We start from the raw sequence: 22,519 nt of genomic DNA, 5'->3' as shown, positions 1-22,519 counted from the left end.
AAGTCCTTCCTGGGGAGTGGTGTTAAGGATTTTCTCTATCGGAAGCCAGGCTCCTGGGGGAGCCCCAAGCTTCCGGGGGGAAGGAGACAGAGCACTGATGCAGGCAAGGGAATGAGCAGCCCCCGGCATTCTAGCCTACTGCCGCAAAGCCGCAGTCGGGGCTGGACGCCTGCCCTGGTCCTTGCAGGCTCTCAGCCAGACCTCCCGCCCCGCCATGGTATTGAACAGTTGCCTGTCCCCGCGGGGCCGAGGCAAACACCGAGGTCACAGAGCACGGCCGAGCGGGTGAAGGGAGGCGCGATTCGTGGCTCCCGCTGCAGCTGCGAGAGCCCGGGAATCCACGCGGGGAGCTGCGGTTTATTCACGTCTCCTTTTTGGTTCTTCTCAACAGCGGCCCCTAAGGGCGCAGTGACGCAGGGTCTCCCTGGCAGCTACACAGCGCGGGGCGGAGGAGCGGGGACAGCGGACTCATGCTCGTCCTGGCTCCTCAAGCCTCAGTCTCGGAGTCTCCCCACTTATCTGCCGCCAACACCCCAGTCCCCAGCTCGCTGTCCTCCCCGCTCCCTTCCGGCTCTCCGGCGCGTGCTTGCTCCCTCTGCGTGGCCTCCACTCCTTTCACCCTCTGCTCCTGCTTGTCGCAATCGCTGTACAAAGGGCTGGGGGCGGGAGTGGGGGGCGGGTGAGGGGAGCCGGGCCCGAACTGGCTGCCTCTGAGGGGCCGCGACCAATCCCGAGCGCCCCGCCCCCCCCGCGCGCGGGAGGGCCCTGGGCAGCCGCGCGCGGCCGGGCGGAGCCGCGGGCAGAGCGGGGAACTCGCCGAGGGGACGGCCCCATCGCCCGCCGCCCGCCGCCCGCCGCGGCTTCTCCTGCCTCGCCATGCCGCCGTGGGGCGCCGCCCTCGTCCTGCTCCTGGCCGCGCTCGCCCTCCTTGGCCTGCTGGCCCCGCGGCTGCGGCGTCCCGGGAGTCGTGCCGTCGGAGACGGGACCCTGCCGGGCACCCGGGGACAGGACGACGACCAGTTTGGCAACGGGCGTGAGCCGCTGCCCGGCGGGTGCAGGCTCATCTGTAAGCCGTCGGCGCTGGCCCAGTGCCTTCTGCGCGCCTTGCGACGCTCGGCAGCGCTTGAGCCGGGCCCGCGCTCTTGGCTCTGCGGGCCCCACCTGCAGACCCTCTGCCACTTTGTGTTGCCGGTGGGGCCGGGTCCCGAGCTGGCCCGGGAGTATCTGCAGTTGGCTGACGACGGGTTGGTGGCCCTGGACTGGGTGGTGGGACCTTGCGCCCGGGGCCGCCGGGTCACCAACGCCGGGAGCCTTCCGCCGGTGCTGCTAGTGATCCCCAATGCGTGGGGGCGCCTCACTCGCAACGTGCTCGGCCTCTGCCTCCTCGCCCTGGAGCGCGGCTACTACCCGGTCATCTTCCACCGCCGTGGCCACCACGGCTGCCCGCTGGTCAATCCCCGGCTGCAGCCTTTCGGGGACCCGTCGGACCTCAAAGAGGCGGTCACTTACATCCGCTTCCGACACCCCGCGGCTCCGCTCTTTGTGGTGAGCGAGGGCTCGGGTTCGGCGCTGCTGCTGTCCTACCTGGGCGAGTGCGGCTCCTCCAGCTACGTGACGGGCGCCGCCTGCATCTCGCCAGTGCTGCGCTGCCGCGAGTGGTTTGAGGCCGGCCTGCCCTGGCCCTACGAGAGGGGCTTTCTGCTCCACCAGAAGATCGCCCTCAGCAGGTAGGTGACGAAGACCGCAGACGGACAAGGGGAGGAGAGGGCGAACAGGGGTCTTGGGCTCACCCAAGAACAGGGGTCTTGAGTAGATACAGCTCTGCCTTGTATTGAATCAAACAGCCTTAGGGCAATATGGGCAAAGTTCTCCTCGCACACTTTCTGAAGCTGTCCAAACCCTCCAGACAGAAACAGGAAAGCAGGTTTAAAAGCCGTAGACGACTCATCAGCATCATTATGCTAGAACAGGAACTCTTGCCCTGGGCCCCCTAGCCTCACTTCAGCCCCACCGTGTCCTAGCAACCTGAGCACCTGCCCCACCCGCAGCAGAGACAGCGCCTGACATTTACCACTTAGTCTACAGCAAAGAGGGCTCTGGAAGCAATTGCAAATGATTATCTGCCTGGAATGTTTCCTTATAGTCTCTGAGCCTGGAGGTGACAGGAGTCAGAAATTAGGTGGTATTTGATTTATTAAAATACTTTAGACCTGACAAATGTTTTACATATTCCTAGGTATGTGCTCAATATTTAATGCAAAAAAAAATTTAAAGAATATTTAAACATAAGTTTTTTCTTAAATCTCTAAAAAGAGAACACTCTACCCTACCACCATGGTGACAGGTGAGATTTTTCCACTGAGAAAGCTGGAGTGACATTCTCACAGCACATAACCAGTCCTCAGCTTACACTTCTGTTTTCCTAGGAGATGGCAGAATGAGGCCAAAGATATTACAGCAACAGTGTGATGCGGCAGAAAGACCTGGGATATGGGGTTCAAATCCTAAATTTCCAGCAATTCAGTTAACCCCTTGGAGCTTCACTTCTCTCTCCAGTTAAATGGAGTTAATAACTACCTCCCAAGGTGGTTTTAAGCACAAATAATATAATAGAAGTGAGGGCCTGGTACTGTGTAGGTGCTCAATAAATGGTGGCACTTGTGATTTTCTTTTCTTGCCGCATTTTGCCTCTTGTTCTAAGATGGTCAAACCCTGAGCTCGACAATAGCATGCTGCCATGGCAACTCTGAGCTGACAGAGCAGTCTGGGGAGGCAAGGTGCTCTCATATGGCTTAATTGCCAGTTTCCATCCCCAAATGACCACCACTAGTGCTAACCCTGGCACCAGCTGGAGAATAAGTTCAGGGAAGTAGAGAGGAAAACTGACCCTTTAGAAATTGCACTGCCCATAGAAACTCAGGGCAAGCCTCTTTGAATGTTCGTAGGAGATAAATATCCAAATTCAATGGGCTAATGATGGATTGATCCACTCAGAGGTCTGAGCTGCCCATCCTGGCCTTCTTGTCAGGGTGCCAGGCCCTCTCTAGTGAGGTGGCAACAGCAAAGATGTCCTTCTTCCCCAGAGCAGTTGCTCTCAGGCTCCCATTTGGTAATCACCTTGTAAATTAATTACACTCCTGACACTTTCTCTGCCACCCAGCCCCCTCTAGAAATTTCTGCCTCACTGATCAAGGTTACACTTAGCTGTCATTATCTGGATAGCATATTAGTTTTTAAAACATAAACTAATACAACCTAAAGTAAAATGTTAATGATGGGGGGCAGGTGACACCTGCTGCTTTGGATAGTCTGAACCTATGAGTTTTAGGAGGGGTTCAGGAGGTGACGGTTCATAGCATGTTCCCCACAGAGGGTCAGAAGTTGAAGTCAGGAGGGGAGCTATCACTGTAGCTTAGTGCCTGTAAAGTCAAATGCTGCCCCAGGACTGGGCAGGTAATGATGAATGGCAGGCCTGGTAAGAACTGTGACACAGGAAGAAGGGAGAAAATACCCGATTGTTCCCCTCAGAAATGCCCACTTGTGTGGCCAGATCTTCTCGTTTCCCTAGAGGAGCCAGAGAGCTGCATTTTATGTAAAATCTCCAGATTTTAAATGATGACAATGAAATGGAAGTTTTAGAAAACACTATATGGCCAAAGAAAGCCTTTATGCGCAGAATCTGGTCTGTGGGCTGCCACTTTGTAACCTCTGCTGTTAATTTGTTTTCTAATTCTTCTCTCTCTTTCCTGCCTTCCCCACTCGACTTCCTGCTGCCAGGTACGCCACGGCCCTGGAGGACACAGTGGACACTAGCAAACTGTTTAGGAGCCGCTCCCTGCGAGAGTTTGAGGAGACCCTCTTCTGCCATACCAAGAGTTTCCCCATCAGCTGGGACACTTACTGGGACCACAACGACCCCCTCCGGGATGTGGATGAGGCAGCTGTACCTGTGCTGTGTATCTGTAGTGCTGATGACCCTGTGTGCGGGCCCCCAGACCACTTTCTGCCCACTGAACTCTTTCACAGCAACCCCTACTTCTTCCTCCTGCTCAGTCGCTGTGGAGGCCACTGTGGCTTCCTGCGTCAGGAACCCTTGCCAGCCTGGAGCCATGAGGTCATCTTGGAGTACTTTCGGGCCTTGACTGAGTTCTTCCGAACAGAAGAGAGAATGAAAGGGCTGAGCAGGCACCGAGCTTCTTTCCTGGGGGGCCGGCGTCGCTGGGGAACCCTGCAGAAGCGGGAGGTCTCTCCCTCCTCCAGCCTGGAAGAGATCTTTAGCTGGAAGCGATCTTATACAAGGTGAGACATGGCCCAAGAACCCGCCCATCCTGCAAGAAAGGACAGAGCTGGGCATGGCAGAGTCCTGAAAAGGTGGTGAGGCCTGAATGGGACAAGCAGCTCCAGGTCTTTGCTAATGATTCAGCCCTTTTTTTTTTTTCTTAAACTGATCTGTGGAAAGAGATGGAATGTCCAGCTAGCTGTTGCTCACTTATCCTGAGCAGAACTCCTGCCCAGGCTCTGCTCAACAGATTCCTGCTCACGCTGGTCAGCAGCTGGGTGGGTATTCCCAGTCACTGTCTCCTGTCACTGACTGATAAGTCAAAGAATAGTACCATTTAAGCCCATGGACTCTCTCTAGCCATGACTACAAAGAAGATGAGTTTATGTGTGGCAATGGGCAGCTGTGTCCCACATAAATAATCAGCTCTGTGACTCTGATTCTCAGGCTGAAGCCACTTGATGTAGTGAAGACAGGATGTTTCTGTCTCAGTCCCACTTCCCTCATTTCATTCTGCAGTTATGGCACTCTGCTGACTTCATGAGGTGGCAGCTGTGGAAGCTGGGTTCACAGGCCTGCGTGGCTGCGTCTATCTTGCATGAGTGTGAGAAAAGCAGCAGAGGCAGTAAGTGCAGTGCTGCGTCTGAGCCGGTGAGAGTGACAGGGTAGAGAGAGTGAATGCCTGCCTATGTATGGACTACTCCGATCCAACCTTTCAGACGACTTCTGGAAGTCTAGGTTGGGAATGGGGCTGATTTGCAACTTTAGCCTAGGACCTTGAGCCTCACTGGACAGATTGCAACAATTTTAGGAACAGGAAGTCCTTGCATGCAGTTTGCTAGACTATGGCTCAAGGAGCCAGACTCTCAGGCACTCTAGCAACTCCCTCTGGTACCATTTCTGGGGATTACTCCAGAGAGCCCTAGTCAGAACTGCTTTTCTCCTGTGATCTGGGCTTTCTCCAAGTGGTGAAAAGTGTAAACTTCATATCTTAGGGCTTTTCTGGTTAGCTGCCCCCTTTTCTAACCATACTACTACTTCTCCTTCTCTAGAGCCTAGACAAACAACTGGGACCAGAGAAAACAAAAGTTCTAAGAGATTGGCTAGAGCTGACTCAGAAATTTATGAATACTTCACATTACTATTATAGGCTTTTTCTGTTCAATTATTTAAAAGGCCATCTATGTAGATGCAGAAAAAGCTTTTTCTTGGATCTGGCCAGTTGGTGGCTGAGTGTTTGGTTTTATGAGGAATAATACTGAAGACCAGAGTAAGATAAGGCAGATTGTGTAGATTGATCCATACAATCTGGTTTGGATTAGGCCATTGAACAATACAATTGGACATCTGCTTCCTTATGCTGCTAAGAGCTTTGCCCTGAAGTTTTACTTTAGTTTGTCGTTGAGAAAGAGGGCACCTGTTTTGACAGAAGCTCCATCCTGGCCTCACAAACAGCAAAGCAATTTTAAAGAAGAAAGATGTTTACTGAAGCCATGTCCTAGGCTTGGTATGAAGACTTACTGGGCCATGATTTCAGGTTTGTTCTTCTAGGTCAAATAAGAAACTCTGAGCTATCCAAGAATCTAAACTGAAATGCAGACAACACTCAATTGTCTAAGACCCATTCTCCTGTCATGAAAAAAAAATTACCTCCCTTCTTTCCACCATCTTGCTCCACCTTCTTAATATTCATCATCAAATGTTCTTTCACCATTTCTGAGCAGGAGAAACAAGGAACTGAAATTCAAAGAAGCCACGATCCTGCTTGTTAATGGCCTCTGTGTAAGGTGTGGTGAGGGAGAATTACATTAGGTCACTGCCCACCCCCAGGTCTGGTACAGTGGGGATTTTAGTTAACTAGGATCTTGCAGTGCCATATGCAGGACCCTAGCTAGGATCATTCAGAACTGAACATGAAATGGGAAGCAGCCCAGTGGGTTTTAAACACTCCCTTTTCTGGCTGAAATTTCCTCTAAGAGCTAAATCTGTATTGTTTCTCTAGGCCAGATACCACAGAACTCTAGTTCTTTAAGATAATAGCTTTCTGAGAAATCGTGGTTGGTTTTCCTTTCCCTTCCTTTCATATACATACACACATACACATACATACATACACATACATATATTTATCTCCTCACAAGCTTTCTTTGTCTATCTCTCTGGTAGGAGAGGGCGGGGGAGAGAAAGGGGGAGAGAGAGAGAGGAAGAGGAAGGGAGGGAGGGAGGGAGAGAGAAAGTGTGTGTCTTAAAGCTCTCAGAATGGCAGGACAGCCCTAGTTCTGGTTTCATTAATTCCCTCGGACCCACAATCCTCATGACCCTTAAGTATTTCTCCTCCATGTCCCTTGTGCCAGATGTGCTCTTAGCTTATCTCAGGAAGATACTTCTCTCTCATCTTCCCCTCATTGCTTGACAGCATCACTGCTTTTTAGCTCATTTTTGCCCAGAAAGTGTAGTTCCTGTTCAAGCAGGTTTTTAAAACCCTGTCCTTCAGTCTAATGATGATTAATAGTTAATTATATGGAACCAGCCGAAGGAACCCCACATACACTATTCTGAGAGAATGTGTGGTCCTTGAACAAAATGACACATTATGAGTTTGAGAAAGCAAGAAAGAAACAACAAAACAAAACCCAAAGAAGTACCACTGAGTTGGAGTTTTCCAGGTAGCATGTCTTTAGCAATCCCCTCAGGCCTCATTCATTTGTTTGTCTCCCTTTTGGTCTCTTCATTATTTATAAACACCTTCAAATGGGAAGGGGGAAAAAAAATCCCAGTGACTTAAAGGAGGCATTAATTATCTCAGAAGTAGAGACTGAGTCTTCTGGCTCTACCCATTGGATCAGAATGCAGGAAACAGACAACTGCCTCTGAAGATTTGAGTTCTACTAAGTTCTGACCTCTGATACTGAAGACTGTGCTATATTATAACTTCTCTTGAAGATTTAGTATTTTATGTATTTATATATAGGTTTCCAGCGTGGCTTGGCTGGAGACAACAGTATGAAAAAGAAAGCACCAAATCCTGACACTGTGAAGACATCATCTCTGTTTTGAGTGAAGATATACTTCCTAAGACTTGAAAACTGTTAGAAAAGAGGTCTTGACACAGGAAGTGTTATCTTGGCTTCATATATAACCTCAAAACCACCCTTGAGTCAGTAGCTTCTCTGTACTCATCTTCCACCCAGACCACAAGATCCTGTCAGTCAGTCACCCTCAGTAATGCCAAGGTATCTTCCTTTACAAATGAACTCTAGCATGAATTGCTCTCAAGCAGATACACTTGGCCACTTTGGTAGAATTTGGTAACAATGCTGATAGGAGTATTTATGATTCTACAGCAAGGCCACCAATGATGGCATCGGAATTTTTTTTCACTAGTTATCACAATTGGCAGAGATGAGATTGAGAAGTTATACCTAGGGAGTGTCTGAGTGCCCAGATATGGAATGAATGCCATAGGAAGCAGTAAATCCCACATCATTGGTAGGACGTGCAAGCTAGACTGCCACTTGGCATACATCATGGAAGGGACGTGTGCTGATAAATAAGGGTGGCTTAGGTTACACATAACACATCTGAGAGTCAGTGAGTTAAAATCATGCTAAGGAGTTCAGTGGGTTATAAAGACCTCTGGCTGAGTTATGTGCTTGAGGATCAGGAGATCACAGACCTGATCTGGATTCTGGGAGTTGGGAGATGACGTAAAGATTTTAATGAAAATCACCCTACCAAAGGGACCAGAGGTTGTTTTTAAGATATCCAATAATTATGCTATAAAGTGTCCAAGAAGAGCTAAAAGTTGGAAGGAAAAGTGGAATTTCATTAAAATAAACAATAAAAGACACTAACACATCAAAAATAAATGCCTCTAGCCCCTCCACCCTTCCCGTGTAATAAGGTAATACTTTGCCTCAGTGTGTATTACTAGTGTGAATAAAAACCTAACTTGTTTGCCTCTGAATAGTAAATATATTGCAGTTTCCCTGCAACAATGGAATGTCATTATTTTTTAAATCTCGAGAAACAAATGTGCTGTTTATCTTCTGAAGTCCTCTGTGTACTGAGCCATGCTTACCTATCTGTAGAATTAACAGAGCTTCCCTGCACATTCTCTCTTCACTGGTTGTTGCTTCACTTCTGTAGATCTAGCCCTGGGTCTCCTGTCACTAACCAATGGCGGCTCTGTTTAATCAACAACCAGGCCTCTACCTCTAGGTTAATAATTTCCCTGCAGGTTCAAAATTCTCTAATCATCAATGGTACCTAGAGAGATATCTTCCAGTGGCCAATTAGTAAATTGTGTTGGCGAGAGTGCCGAAGTAGTTTGGAGATGTGAGTTCTAGTTTCTACTTTATCAGTGACTCGTATGTCCTTGGAAAAATTATTTTATAGAGTTGTTCCATATGAAAAGACTGAGACTGTGAATAGGTCTTAATTCAGGAAGGGTTAGGATGTAATGAGATAGTAAAAGCAGGGAGATCCCAGTCTCCATGTCTACTTAATTCCTCAGTTGGAGTTCAAAGGCCTTTCTGGTGAGGTGGCATCTGCTTTCAGATCAGAATCTATTCTCCAATTCTTACAAGGCTGAGAAGTTCCAGTTATAAGTTCTACTGCAAAGTTAGAAAGGGCCTGAAAGAGCAGCACCTTTTGAGGCTCACAGGCTGGGGCCTGGATTGCCCAGTTGAGGGCAGTCTCCCCACTCCTGGCTCAAACACACACACACACACACACACACACACACACACACACACACACACACTCACTCACTCACTCTGAGAACCATGTTATAGCTCATAGGTTTCACACCAGTTCATTTGTTCTGGCCAAAACCCATCTATTTTCCTATTTCTTATGGATGAATTTTCTGAGATGTGACTTTTCTCGCAATTAGTATGGTGAGGCTAGAAAACCAGAACCCAAATCAGTGCTATTTATGCCATACTTTGCCTTTTCCCAGTCATTCACTGGATGACAGTAAATAATGCTCATTTTAGACTCCATTATGTAAAGCGTTTTAACAAAACGGTAAAGAATGTCTTCAGAGCTGCTGGAGTGCACAACTCTGTGGAGGAGCCATACACATTAATTAGAAATGACACCCCTAAAGTTATTTTATAGCTTGCATAGCCTTAGCACCCTCAGCAGCCTTGTCTCCATCTACTTATTAAAAACAAGCACCTGAAAATATAGTAGCGACTAGTCACTAATTGCCCATAATGCATACAGAAAACCCTAGTTCTACAGCTGGAATTACTGACAGAGATGAAGGTGATAGTACTAGCTTACAACCACTGGGGCTATGGAGTTAGTTGACCACTGTGGTCAATTTTTATTTATGTTTATATTTCTTTTATAGTCAAGTAGGACAGGCTTTAAACCCTAAGCATAACTAAGAACATCTTTGATGTGTTTAGCCAATGACATTTGTGTTGTTGACATAGGATACAAGGTAGAAGCACATGTTTTATGATACTCTCCTTTCACTATAGTTTGAAGAGCCCAATAATGGGGATAAAGCAGAAAGAATTTTTTTTTTTTTTAAAATTAAACCCTTTTTGAGTTCCTCCAAATTCAAGGTGGGATGTTGGAAATGCTGGAGATAGGAGACCTGGGATCTAATCTTGGCTCTGCCACATAGTTGTTTGACCCAGGCAAATTAAACATTATATAAATGTTAGTTAATTTCAAAATAGCTGACTACCAACATTCTAGGAATTAAAATGCTATACTAAAAAGTTAAAAACACCATTTCTTGATAGTCTTCTCTTCAATAAAGCAGGTAATCCCACTAATTTTTGAAAATGACACTTAAAAAAACCATTTTCTAACTAAAAAATACATAACCCCAGTCCATGAAACCCCTCCCCCCAAATTAGCTTTCTGACAAAAATGTCACTTTGTGTTTTAAACTGGATTAGATATTCTGCTTCACACAGGGCTAAAATGTGATGTTTTTCCAATCTAGAAAGATAGGCCCATATGAAACCACCTTTTGAAGCTTTGTGCAAGGTCTGAGAACTGCACATATCTGTGTGTCCATATGTGGGAGGAGTTGTAGTTATGTAGACCACAAATAGGTCAATATGAAACTTAAGGACCTGCATCAAACTGTTAGAACCTAAAGAATCATCTCACACCCACACACCAATAGGCCACTTCACTCTCTGGGCAAATAGAATTTGAGGAAATTAGACTAGAGGGTTTATGTCTATATCAGAGTTTCATTCTTACCCATAATCGTATTCATTTTTATAAGCCTAACATCCAGCACGGTACATGAGATTCAGTAATTATCCAATAGTCACTGAATTGAAATATATTTTATCTTTATGAGAATAAAATTACTTAAAAAAACTGAGCAGACACTCTGTGTACTAAAATTACTTTATTACAGTTGATTTTTTAAACATTTCCTTTGCTATGATACAAAGGATACTTACAAACAAAATATTACATGTAACCTTATGTTCTGACAACTTGGTAACAGCTTTAAATGCACAATCTATACAATTAATACAGGTTATATATGAACTATAAGGTATGTTGAACCAGAAGAATACTGACAATATACTGTACAATAAGCCTTACCAGTTAGAGCTGTGGACCATGTCTACCAAAAGGAAAATGCACATCTGTACAGTCACCTTTACCAGCTGGTGCTGACAGTGAGGGAGAGGCTTCTTCCTCATTGCAACCCTTGGTAAGCCTCCACTGTGGGCGTTTGTTTGGTCCGAAAATTGAGAGGACTGTGTGTATTTAAACTTAGTCATCGGTAAAGTGGCAGAACATCACTTTCAACAGGATAATTGCTCACCAAAAAGTCAGTCCTAGTTTTAAAAGACCACAAGCCCTCTGTCCACTACAAAAACCCTACAGGCTCAAGGGCTTTAGGAGATGAGAAGATGAAGGCTGCCAAAAAAGGAGGCAAGAAACCAAGCCAAAATCTAGGTCTTGCAAAATCATCATTTTCCCTTCACCAAAGGGAACTAGAAATGTACAAATTCATTGATGAACCTCAATGATAACATATCAGTTAGCTGATAACCCTCATTTTATCTGGACCCCTGACTTGTGGGAATAGCTTAAAGAGATTGTGAATAAATATATACCACTTTTAGAAAAGAAACTCTTGCTTAGTTAAAACATTCCCTTTAGCCACCAAAGCTGGTCTTGGGCTATTACAGGTGTGCATTCATCTCTCAATGGTCTACTCAGAAATGATAAGGTTACAGCTTTTTTTCTTTTTTTTCTTTTTTTAAATAAAAAAGCAATTGACTGAAGCATTTTCGTTTTTTTAAGTAAATAGCAAAAATAAAAATAAAAACCAACCCTGGCATTTGCACAAATAATGCAAATGGAGCGATATGGCCTTTAAGGTAAGGAGTTAGTGGAAAGGAAGGGAGAAGTGAAGAAAACCCGGAGAAAATGATGTATTAAGTTTTCTTTTTAAAAATTTCTACATGTGCAAAAAAAATCATGCTGGTTGAGGAAAACAAAGGGAAATTAGTATATAAAACTAAAAACATAAATAAAATGTTTGTATGACTGGTAAAAGCAGAAACCGACCTGGGTTACAAAAAAAGGATTATACATTCAAGATGCTCTTAAACCCAGTGGGATAACTTATGTTAAAACTGTGTTAATAATTACGTTAAAAATCTCAAGTTTGTTTTTAAATCTTCACAATACAAGCAAAGCTGTTTTAAAATATACACTATACATATTTCTCATAGTCTCTCCAACCTCATTAATGCGCATTAGGCTATATTTTTCATATACTAAAACAAGGGGGTTCTGAAAGCTTAATAACTCAGTGTAACCCATCCATTATTTAAATGTTTGTCTTAAGTTTTAAATGGGTTAAAAATTTCAGCAGACTTACATAAATAGGATTTAGCAACACAACTGTTAATTTAAAAAACTCTAAAGCATTTACAAATTATCAGGTTGGAATAATCTGGGGAAGTTATGTGCACTATACTTAAAAATGTTATTTACATCAGACCATCGCTTTTGTAAAAATTTCTCTAAAAGATAAAAGACAAAATAAAATTAATTTGGAAAATTAACCTAGTCTAACCTCGCAGAGAAGGATCATAAAAGGAAAGGTAAAATAAGCACAAAATTATCTCCTAATAGAAACCCCAAATATCCCTTTCACTTGGATTTTGCTCTATGAAACCACCTGCAACTCTTAATAGGCTCATATATCAAGTGTCAAGATAATGTGATAAAATACCTTGTCTGATAAATTACTGGCCTCAAGTGGACTTTGTTTTTTTTTTTGTTTTTTTTTGTTTTTTTAATTTCCCACCTTGTATCTCTGGCTTGGATTATTTTAGGACACGTGTATGTAATTAATTGGAGGGACACTCTAAGTAGGCACGATTCCCATTTAATGTGGAATAAAAAGTATAACACATAAAATGTTGGGGAGGAGTGGTATTATGTGATATGAAATGCAAGGAAGCACATTTGGAATGGACACCAAAAAAGAGCTGTCTGGCAACATACCAGGGGCAGCCAATATCTGAAACTAACTATACTTGTCTATGACAAAAAAAGGAGTTAAAAGGGTTCCAGTACCACCCCCCCACTCCCTGTGTGTTTGATATGCGCCAGTCACATGGATCAGCCAGAATCTGCAAACATTAAGCAGTTACATCTTTTTAATCACACAACTCACTCCATGACCATGTGCAATTTATAGTATCAATAATGTTCATGCTGAGGCAACGTATTTGAGGGCTCAGGAAAAGCAAAATGTGCCACTGAGAGAAACCTGTTCCCGTACAACTGGCCTTCATGCTTTCAAGTGGCCCTAATATACCTCTGATGCTAAGCCAAGCCGTGCAAAAGCAGAGTACACACTTTTCATTAACATTCGTATCTAATTCGTAAACTCCACTGACCTCAGAGTTGCCATAGAAACATTTAACCCAAGTACTGAAAGCATACAAATGAGGGTTCATGGATTTTTAAAAATGCATTTCCCTTGTCTATGTTCATCAGATTTAACGATCTTAGGTTACAAGGCATATCGGAAAAAAGTTAAGTGGGGATAATGACAAAAGAATATAGGTATTTTTCGAAATAGGAAAAATGCTCCAGAAATGGGATCAATGTGCCAACAATACGAATAGTTCATTTCATTTGAAAATTCAGCTAGAGCGCCCAATAAACAGTTCCAAGCCATAATGTTACCTGCATAATTTACATGAATATTAAAACTCTTGCACTTTATCAACAAAACACACTTCTGTAAACATGGCCACTGGGGGAAGGAGGCTCCCTACCTCATTTATGATTGAGGACATGTAATCATTATATTAAATGACTTCACTTCGAAAGATTTTAAATCTGACCAATGATTAAACATCATTTCCCTGTTTAACAACATTAAGCATTAATTCTAAAAATGCCATCTAGGACAGTTTCAGGGTTAGATGCTAGGACCACAACCAGCAATGACAGCAACTCCTCTCTAGCTGGCACAGACTTATAAACTTTAGTACAAAAACAAACAAAAATACAGAAACTAGGTCAATTTGTTAGCTACATATTTACAGATAATTACATGAATTTTCACTCACAATTGCTAAAAACTATGAGTGAAAAGGAAACTGTGCAGGTTGAAATTACCCGTACTTTGGGGGAAATTATTGGGCATTGAGATACCCTTTCATTCATTCAGAAGTCTCATCTTCTCTCCACTTTTTCATGGCAAACTACCTATAGATGTTCAGATTAGTATATCCAGTGGGTATCTTGTTTCAGAAAAGATTAACCTTTTTCTCTATTCAAAGAAGAATCTCTTGTATATTTAAAAACAAAACAAATCCAACACAGCTACATATACACATACACACACAAAAATCTCTGAAACTTCAAAAAGTTACGATTGCTGGGAAAACAGTTAACAGTGCTGGTGACATAGTAAATGGCTCCCCAGTTTTAATTCTCTGCCTTCATTTTCTTTAAAGGGTATCTACTTTAGGGTAGGTGAGAAGGAAGTGCAAGTTTAAGAAACCCACAACAGGCAGATAAGGTGCATACTAATTTATATATTTCTTATAACCTGAAGGCTACCATTAGGCCAAATGGGTTCTCTTCCCTTGCATGGGTGAAAATTTGGAAGTCTGAATATAAATGAGGGGAAAATTATTCAACGTGACTTTAAAGGGGGCTATCGGAATTCAGTAGAAAATAAAAATGCACAATAAAGGAAGAGTTCTCAGCTTCACTTTCTTTTTCTAGACAGTGTTTAAAACTTATTTCATTAGTTATTCCAATGTAGATCTACTGTAGTGATTTCATAAAAGTGCAGACAACATAACCAGACACACAGCAAAACAGACTTCAATCAGTAGTCCTTGCATACAAGAGGCAAGTCTGCTAAGTGTACAGCACACTCTTCCATCTTTAAGGAATCTGAGGATGGGAAATGTCCAGTTCTTAACAACTAAGAGTGAGTGCCTTTTCAATGGCAATGCTACAACCTAGTTGGGGGCACTATCATGTTAGATGAAGGAAAACAAAAGAGAATCTGTTCTTCTTGAATAATGATCTGTATTTTGGTAAGCAGCTCAAAGATGACAGCCAGGTTTTGGTTTTGTTCCTTAGAAAAGGCTGTTTTCTATCTAAGAAACAAGAACCTCTTCTTCCATCATTATAGGAGATTCACACTTATATACCTTAAATATATTATTTTCTGACTTGAATATGCACTAGTCACTTCACATTGTAAGTATGGGACAAAACAGGACCATATAAACGTCCTAGGAAAGGGTAGCTGTGTTGGGCCAAATCTCTGCTTGAATAGTAGCGGCTCAGAAGGAGTGGAAGGTGCACAAAAAACCTTACTATTACCAAGCAAGAAGAGGCAGCTAAAGGGAGAAAGCCCCACGCCAATACCATATCCTTCTCTCCCAGTGGCCATTTCCTGTTCATTTTACAATTTGTAGAACCTTAGATGCTTTAGCAGTAATTCTTTTCTTGGCTGTTTTGGTTTAGCAAAATTAATAATAATTATTATTAAGAAATATGTATGAGTGCACATGAAGTTTGTGTGATTTACTGGTTTTTATCATCTTTGCAGAGGAATCACCACCAGTGCTTTTAATTTCCATGGTTCACTTCTCTCTGCATCACTTATCTTTCATTGCATCATGACGTAAACCCATAGAAACTGGCTCCTTCACCAGCACTATTTTACTGCATTGCAATTTATGGTTCCACATTTTACTTAACTTTCTTTCCACCCACACAAGTGCTAAGAGGGGATTAAAAAAAGAAAAGACTCCATCTAATGACCATGTTCTCATAAATATCAACCCAGATTACTTTCTTAAACACATGCATACTTGCCTTAACTGAGGATTGAAATAACAAAATAACAGAATCCTAAGTGCCCTGATGGAAATGTACAGTATGAGTTATATCCATCTATCTGTACATACATACAGACACGCATATGTATATACAATATATACATACAAATGATAACAGCTATACCAAAAATGTGCATATTTAACACAGTTTTAAAAAGCCAGTAGATCATGGTATAATACAATTTATTTCCACTAGTGAATGGCACAAATGGAGAAAATGCAAAGGAGGTGTTTCAAGTACAATAAAGTCATTTTTCACAGGTGAAAATAAACAGTATTATTCCAGTGTCTAACACAATGTATTCTATAAAAGTTTAAAATGCCAGACATTTAGCACTTAAAGAAGTAGAAAGTTACTAAAGTCTGTCTTATGGTCTGAAAGACACTCACAGAGTTTTTGATTTTTGAAAAGGGGGTGAGTAGGTGGAGTGGAAGGGTGTCAAAGACAGTTCCTTTAGTGTACTGAACGGTGTTTACCTGATGTCTGGGCAGCTGAAAATCATCATGACTATGCTAAAGAGTTCAATTTACAAATAAATCCTTGGCCCAGAGTACCAAGTATATTATACTTGTGGGTGTGGCATCAAATGCAGGGCTATTCGCCTCTAGGCATAGAAATGACTAAAAAGAATGGCAGCTCTGAATAAAAATAATATAAACATACTTTCCAGCTAACATTATCTATATAACGAAGAAACTATAATCTAGTGTTAGAGCTGAAATTAAAATAAAGGGAGGAAAAAATATGTGCAAAAGGAAGGGGAACCAATTAGGAATAATATATTTCAAGATATGGGGTTTTGCATTTTAAAAATGCTAACTAAAGAAAGGGAGAGACAGTAAACACAATAAATTTTTTACTGCCAAGCTCTGGATACCAGATATAGCATTTACGACTTTCTGATACGCTGGACAAATTTCCCACACTTTTAATTTTCTTAAATACATGTATATCGGGTGAACACAAACACTTGGGGAGGAGGTAGTATTAATTTGATCAAATGCTGACATTTGCGCACTGATTCAGAAAGTGCCTGCTTCTTTCTTGAGGATCTCTCAAAACCTTTCAAATTTTCCTGCTACAAGCTTTACTCTTTGATGATTCCTAAAATGTATGAGATTCCTCAGAAGTGAGATTTTATAAACACACACAAACCAATTAATTTGAATCATTTTTACAAACTGTATATATTTTAATTAAAATTTAATGGAATAAACCATGTATACTCATGAACTACATGTAAAACTGGTTGCCACACAAGTAAATCAGATACAAAGTCCTACCAGATAAGACATTTGGCGTCAGTATTCAGTCCCGATTTTGCGAGTACATATGTTCTGCATGAACTCAGTAACTCAGTTTGACTAATTTAAGTTCACAAGTGGACTTTAACATGTATCATTGGTAATACTTTGGATTTTAAAGAGGTTTGTATACAAAACTGATCTGCTTCCCTAGGTCACCCCTCCAGTACAGAGGGGCTAACAAGCTCTCTTCTATCATTTTCCTCCAAATAGGTAGATATCTCAATTTGTTTAAAATATTGTATAATATTTGAATGCAAAAAAAAAAAACAAAACAAAAAACTGAGAAAATTAAAAGCTCCTTTCATTAGATATGACAAATACATGCCATGTTCAACTAAAAACTGGTGATCTCAAGCATAGCCAAGAGGACAATGTGTCAGAGTGCTACCTGAAACACTGCCTAAAATTATGTATGAATTCTACTGTGTTATCAGTTTAAAAAATATTTATGTTAAAATATTTTTCTTCCAGTTACCTTTAAATGAATGCTAGAAACTCCTGAAAGGGAAGATTCATGGAGATTGGACTGATATACCTGGGGAAGACTTAAATTTGGTTGAGAAAACCAAGATTTCAACAGTGATAAATTACTGTTTGTGCATCAGTCTGGTCTAAGAGAGATTTAAAGAATTCTAACTTGGAGCCCCTCAAACTATATGAAAAGTAGGATCCAGAGTTAAAAGCAAGAGTTCTTCAAGACAACTGGGGAGGGGGCAGGACAATTAACTTGTAAGAAACTCTGGTGTGTCACTGGAAAGAACATTTTTTTTCTCCTTCAAGTACTCATAGCTCCCTAACCACCTTCAACTAAATTTCCACACTGGCATTGGAATACCAAGTAACATCTTTCAGCATTGCAAAATTCCTTCATTGCAAAACAAGACAAAACAAAAAGCAAAGCAAAGCAAAACAAAACATGCCCCTCTCTGGAAAAAAATGTTAGCTTTTGTCAAGAGATTCCCTGACCACTATAACTTACTTTACTTTTTCTTTTTTAATTTGCCAAACTTGCTAGTTCCTTTTCAGTAGTAATTTAGCACTGGGGCTAGAGACTTCTGGAAGTGGTGTTTCCTACTGTATGATGTTAACATGATGCCAAATGGTCACTAAGTCTCAAGGAACTAGAAGTTTGTAAAGTACTACAGCAACAAAAACAGCAATAAAAAAAAAAAAAAGACGACGACCTGCACATGCACCAAAATCTACAGTGGTGATGAGGTTAGTCAGCAGCTGGTAGTCATTGGCTCAGTGATTCCTGGTTCACTGTGGCAACTAAACATTTAAATAATTGGCTATTCTACTTGTAAACAGGAAATCGCATAAGCCAAAACGGGGTAATCAGATTACTGTCTATGTAGTGTGATGAGAATTCCAATAGATAGTAGTTTACAAATATGGCATCATTCAAATACCTTTGGCATTTGATTTGTATTGGCTATATGTCTTTTTTGTACAAAGTAAAAGTACTGTTTGGGTCTTGGGAGTTATAGAGCTTAGCTAGGATGAACTATCACAGTATAAGCAACAAAACGTCAGGACATACAAGCTTCATCTCCTCTCTCTGCTGCTGCACATACCGTACCATATGAACTTTCAGGGACCTCTCTCACCCTCTGGTCTTCTCCTTTGAAGGCTCACAGGTTTGTTGATGTAATTCCTACACCACTGGCGATCTCTTTAAGCACCTCCATCTCACCATGCCACAAAGAAGGCACAATTGAATGGCCAAAAAAAAAAAAAAGTCACTGATACACCTATGCAGCATTCAGAAAAAGAACTAAGTTGTTTTCTACTCTGAAAAAGTCAATGCAATCCTTTAGTGTTCATGGATTTCCACTTTTTTTACTCCAAATGAGGCTGAGAAGTCAGACCAATTTAATAAAGAAAATACATTGGGGATACAAGTGTGTTTCCATAATAACTTGTTTCAGCATATGCTGCCTGCTGTGAGTGGCTCATAAGAATTGGGGATATGGAGAAAGGCTTTAGATCTTTTCACAAACTTCTTAGGATACAGTTGCCCAAAAGTGACGACTCAAACCACTTTGCTGCATTCTGTTTTTGCAGCTTTCAGGATTCCCCTTTTCATAATTTCTATCAAAAGATTAAACAAACAAAAAAAAAACCCCAAACAAAACCCGGCAGCCAGATACTATGACATCCCAATTAGTAAACACAAAACAGAACGCTTTACAAAAATGAATAAAATATACCATATGCACTCAGCTTCCACACTGTAGTACCCAAGTGAGGAGGCTGCTGTGACGATGTCTGTAGGCAGTTTCTTTTGGCAGACAGCTCCAGCGGAATTGCCACTTTCAATTATTAAGTTATGTATAAGACATGTGTGACCCATTGGATATTTGTGAAGTGACACTCGTGCTTCTGCTCATGCCCTGCTCCGTCCGTCCCCCAGAAGCTGTCCGCCTCAGAGCCTGAGGGCTATTGCGGACTCCCATACTGCTACCTCGGGGTACCCCTTGCATTGGCCCTGAGGGGTGACCCCATGGCTGGGGTCCACCTTGCATTGGATGGCCCCAAGCTTGTGGTGGGCCACCCATGGGATGACCCCAGTGAGGTCCTGGACCCCCAGTAGGATTGTGAGACCAACCAGAAGCTCCTGGGTAGCTATGGCTGAATGCCTCAGGGGAGAGGTTAGAAAGGACCATGTTACTAAAACCTAGTCTCATACTTTCAGAGTCAAAAGCTTCAATTTCTCTGGCTTGACGCTCCAGCAGGCTTCGTATTCTTTCTGTGCGTTCATTCTGCAAAGCCAACATCTCTTCTTCAATCTGTTGGGGATTGGGGGTGGGAGGGATGAAGCAAAAAGAAAGCTGATTTATTTTTAAAAATCTATAAACTAAGGAAGCAATAATTACTACTCAGGTTTGAAGTGAATCATAAAGAAGTTCACTCTGGCTATTTGGATGTACATTTAAAAATCAAAGAGATATACTGTAGGAATCATACATAATTTATATTTCTAAAATGTGTAACGTCAAGCCTTTAAAAGCAAAAGTAATAAGCCCTATTAAAATAATAAATCGAGGCACTTATCATCGGTAGCTACTAAATCCATTAGGTAAAAAGTTGAAAGAAAAAGAAAATGGGCAAGGGGAAACCAGCCTTATCAGACATACCGTGATATCATTCTAATAAAATTAATATGGTGATGGTGTAGGAATAGACAATTAGTGAAATAGAAATAGAGGCAGATCTCAGTTTGTAGGTTTTTAATGCAGGACAAAAGCAATTCAATGGGGGAAAAGATGGATTTTTAAACAAATAACACAGGCACAATTGGCCAGCCAACTGGAAATAAAAATGGAATCCTATCATATACCATAGTCCAGATGAACCAAAACCTTAAGTGACAAACGAACAAAAAAACAAATACTATAAAGTTTTCATTAAAGAGTTAGTAGACTTGTCTACGGCCAGGTCACCCTGAACAAGCCCGATCCCGTCTGATCTCAGAAGCTAAGCAGCGTCGGGCCTGGTTAGTACTTGGATGGGAGACCACCTAGGAAGAACAGGTGCTGTGGGTGTAAAAATTAAAAAATTAGGGATTGTAAGCTGACAAGGTCCTTGCAATTTTTGAAGTCAACCAAGGGATGCCTCGCCTAAAGGAGTTAGGAGACGCTATATACCTACAAATTAGTAGTTGGGTAGCCATCATAATCAGTTCTGGAAAACTGGAAGGTATTACGAATAAATATAGCTGACTGTATATAATTTTTTAAAAAATGTTACAAAACCACACTAAAGTCAACAATGAAAAAAAAAGTTGATGGAGAACCTTTTTATGAATGATCAGACTGACTGTACCTGAACCCAGTGATCAATACATCACTTAAAAGTGGGACAATCTTGGAAGAGAAAAAGAAATGGTGTAGATCAAAGAGGCTCTGTTCATTCCTCTGATGACCAAATCAAAGTTGTGATGGAAACAAGGAGCAAAGAGCAAGAAAAAATCTCCTGGGATCTAGATGAACAAGCCATACAACTAGGGAGAAATCCAAGAAATCACCTGGCAACGGCAGAAGTTAGGACGTGGCAAGGACATGGGGCTGCCGGGTCTCGAGCAGCTGAATGAGATGGAGGCTGCAGTAGCGGCAGCCACCTCTTAAAGGGGCCACCTCTGTGAGCGGATTTTCGTGGTGACGGACGGACCTGCTTGCTCTGAGTACCAGTGCCGATTTGGCTGCGCACAGAGGGCACCAGGGACTTACAGGGAGACATTGTCAGAGTTGAGGGCCAAGGCGAGACTTGCTCTGTACAGAAGTGCCGGCGGTATCCATTGTTCTCTGTTGAACCCTCCCAGTTTAATGACATCTGGGCTATGGCCATGCTGTGCACCTGACACAGCATGGCCATAGCCCAGATGTCATTAAACTAGATAACAGAGGTCGCTCTACCCAGGGGATTCTCTGAAACTCCACCTCCCCCAACTCATGCCCACCCCCCCACAAACCACATCCAGGTATATCCTAAGTGAGTCAGGTGCTCCTTGCTGAGCAGCGCCTAGACTCACACTGGAGGCAGCTGGCTTTAGTTTCTGGTGTGGTCTTTTGAGGCAACTATAAGCACAGCATCTGTGGATTGCTTGCTGAATCTTAACAGGTGGCCCTGGAGGGGAAGAGGCTTGGGTTAAATTTGGCCTGCAGCTGAACCCCTCTCAGGACTGTGCCACTGGATACCTACTTCACAAATCCACATTAATAAGACTGGGAGACTTAGGAGCTTTGCTTAGTACATAGAAACACACAAAAAGGCAGCCAAAATGGGAAGACAAAGAATCAGAAACCATATGAGTGCATGGAACAGAGATCCAGAAATAACGGAATCAAGTAATCTAACAAATGCAAGGTTCAAAACACTGGTTATAAAGATGCTCAATGAACTTTTGGAAAGTGTAGATAAATTCAGTGAGAACTTTAACAAATATAAAAAACATAAAAATAGAAATGGAAATTATAAAAGAGAACGAGTCTGAAATGAAGAACACATTATCTGAGATGAGAAGTATATTAAATGAAATAAACAAAGGAATAAACAAAGTGAATAAAGAAGAGGATCAAATGACCTATCTAGAGGAGGGGAAAGCCAAGGACACTCAATCAGAATGGCAAAAAAAAAGATGCCAAGACTATAAAAATAATTTAAGGAGCATATGGGACACTATTAAAGGTCAAAATATCCATCTGATTGGTGTACCTGAAGGAAAACAAGATGTTGAACAGCTATTTGAAGAAATAATGATGGAAAACTTCCCTAACCTGGTCACGGAAATGGACATACAACCCTAGGAAGCTCAGAGAACCCCAAAAACCAGGGATCCAAAGAGGCCCACATCAAGACACATCATAATTAAAATGCCAAAGGTTAAATACAAAGAAAAATATCTTAAAAGCAGCAAGAGAAAAGCAGTTAGTTATCTACAAGGGAGCATCCATAAGACTGGCAGCTGATTTCTCAAAAGAAACTATGCAGGACAGAAGGGCTTGGCACAAAATATTCAACATGATAAAGATCC

General features: G+C 42.2%; 2 protein-coding genes and 1 pseudogene across 5 annotated transcripts in view; 2 read left to right on the top strand and 1 right to left on the bottom strand.

The window, feature by feature from the left end:
* The first annotated feature begins 830 nt into the window (after nt 1-830).
* ABHD15 (abhydrolase domain containing 15) lies at nt 831-8,277 on the top strand. Its single transcript, XM_039886197.1, has 2 exons — nt 831-1,727; nt 3,778-8,277. Exons 1-2 carry the CDS (start codon nt 877-879, stop codon nt 4,301-4,303), a joined length of 1,377 nt encoding a protein of 458 aa, XP_039742131.1. The 5' UTR covers nt 831-876; the 3' UTR covers nt 4,304-8,277.
* A 2,378-nt stretch (nt 8,278-10,655) lies between these two features.
* The window catches only part of TAOK1 (TAO kinase 1), a 143,682-nt gene continuing 131,818 nt past the window's right edge, over nt 10,656-22,519 (bottom strand). For 2 of the 4 annotated variants that reach the window (XM_039886181.1, XM_039886184.1), the window contains one exon: nt 10,656-19,775. In XM_039886181.1, coding sequence (XP_039742115.1) covers nt 19,314-19,775 — 462 coding nt within the window. In that variant the 3' untranslated portion in view covers nt 10,656-19,313. The remainder of the gene's footprint in view (nt 19,776-22,519) is intronic. The other 2 variants (XM_039886180.1, XM_039886182.1) reach the window with 2 other exon arrangements.
* Nucleotides 20,413-20,531, top strand: LOC120621257 (uncharacterized; annotated as a pseudogene).

The sequence above is a fragment of the Pteropus medius genome, unplaced genomic scaffold (genome assembly GCF_902729225.1).
Source record: "Pteropus medius unplaced genomic scaffold, Ma_sr-lr_union100, whole genome shotgun sequence".
NCBI classification, from domain to species: domain Eukaryota; kingdom Metazoa; phylum Chordata; class Mammalia; order Chiroptera; family Pteropodidae; genus Pteropus; species Pteropus medius.
The sequence above is the reverse complement of the archived record's forward strand: the minus strand, read 5'-3'. Positions and strand labels throughout refer to the sequence as shown.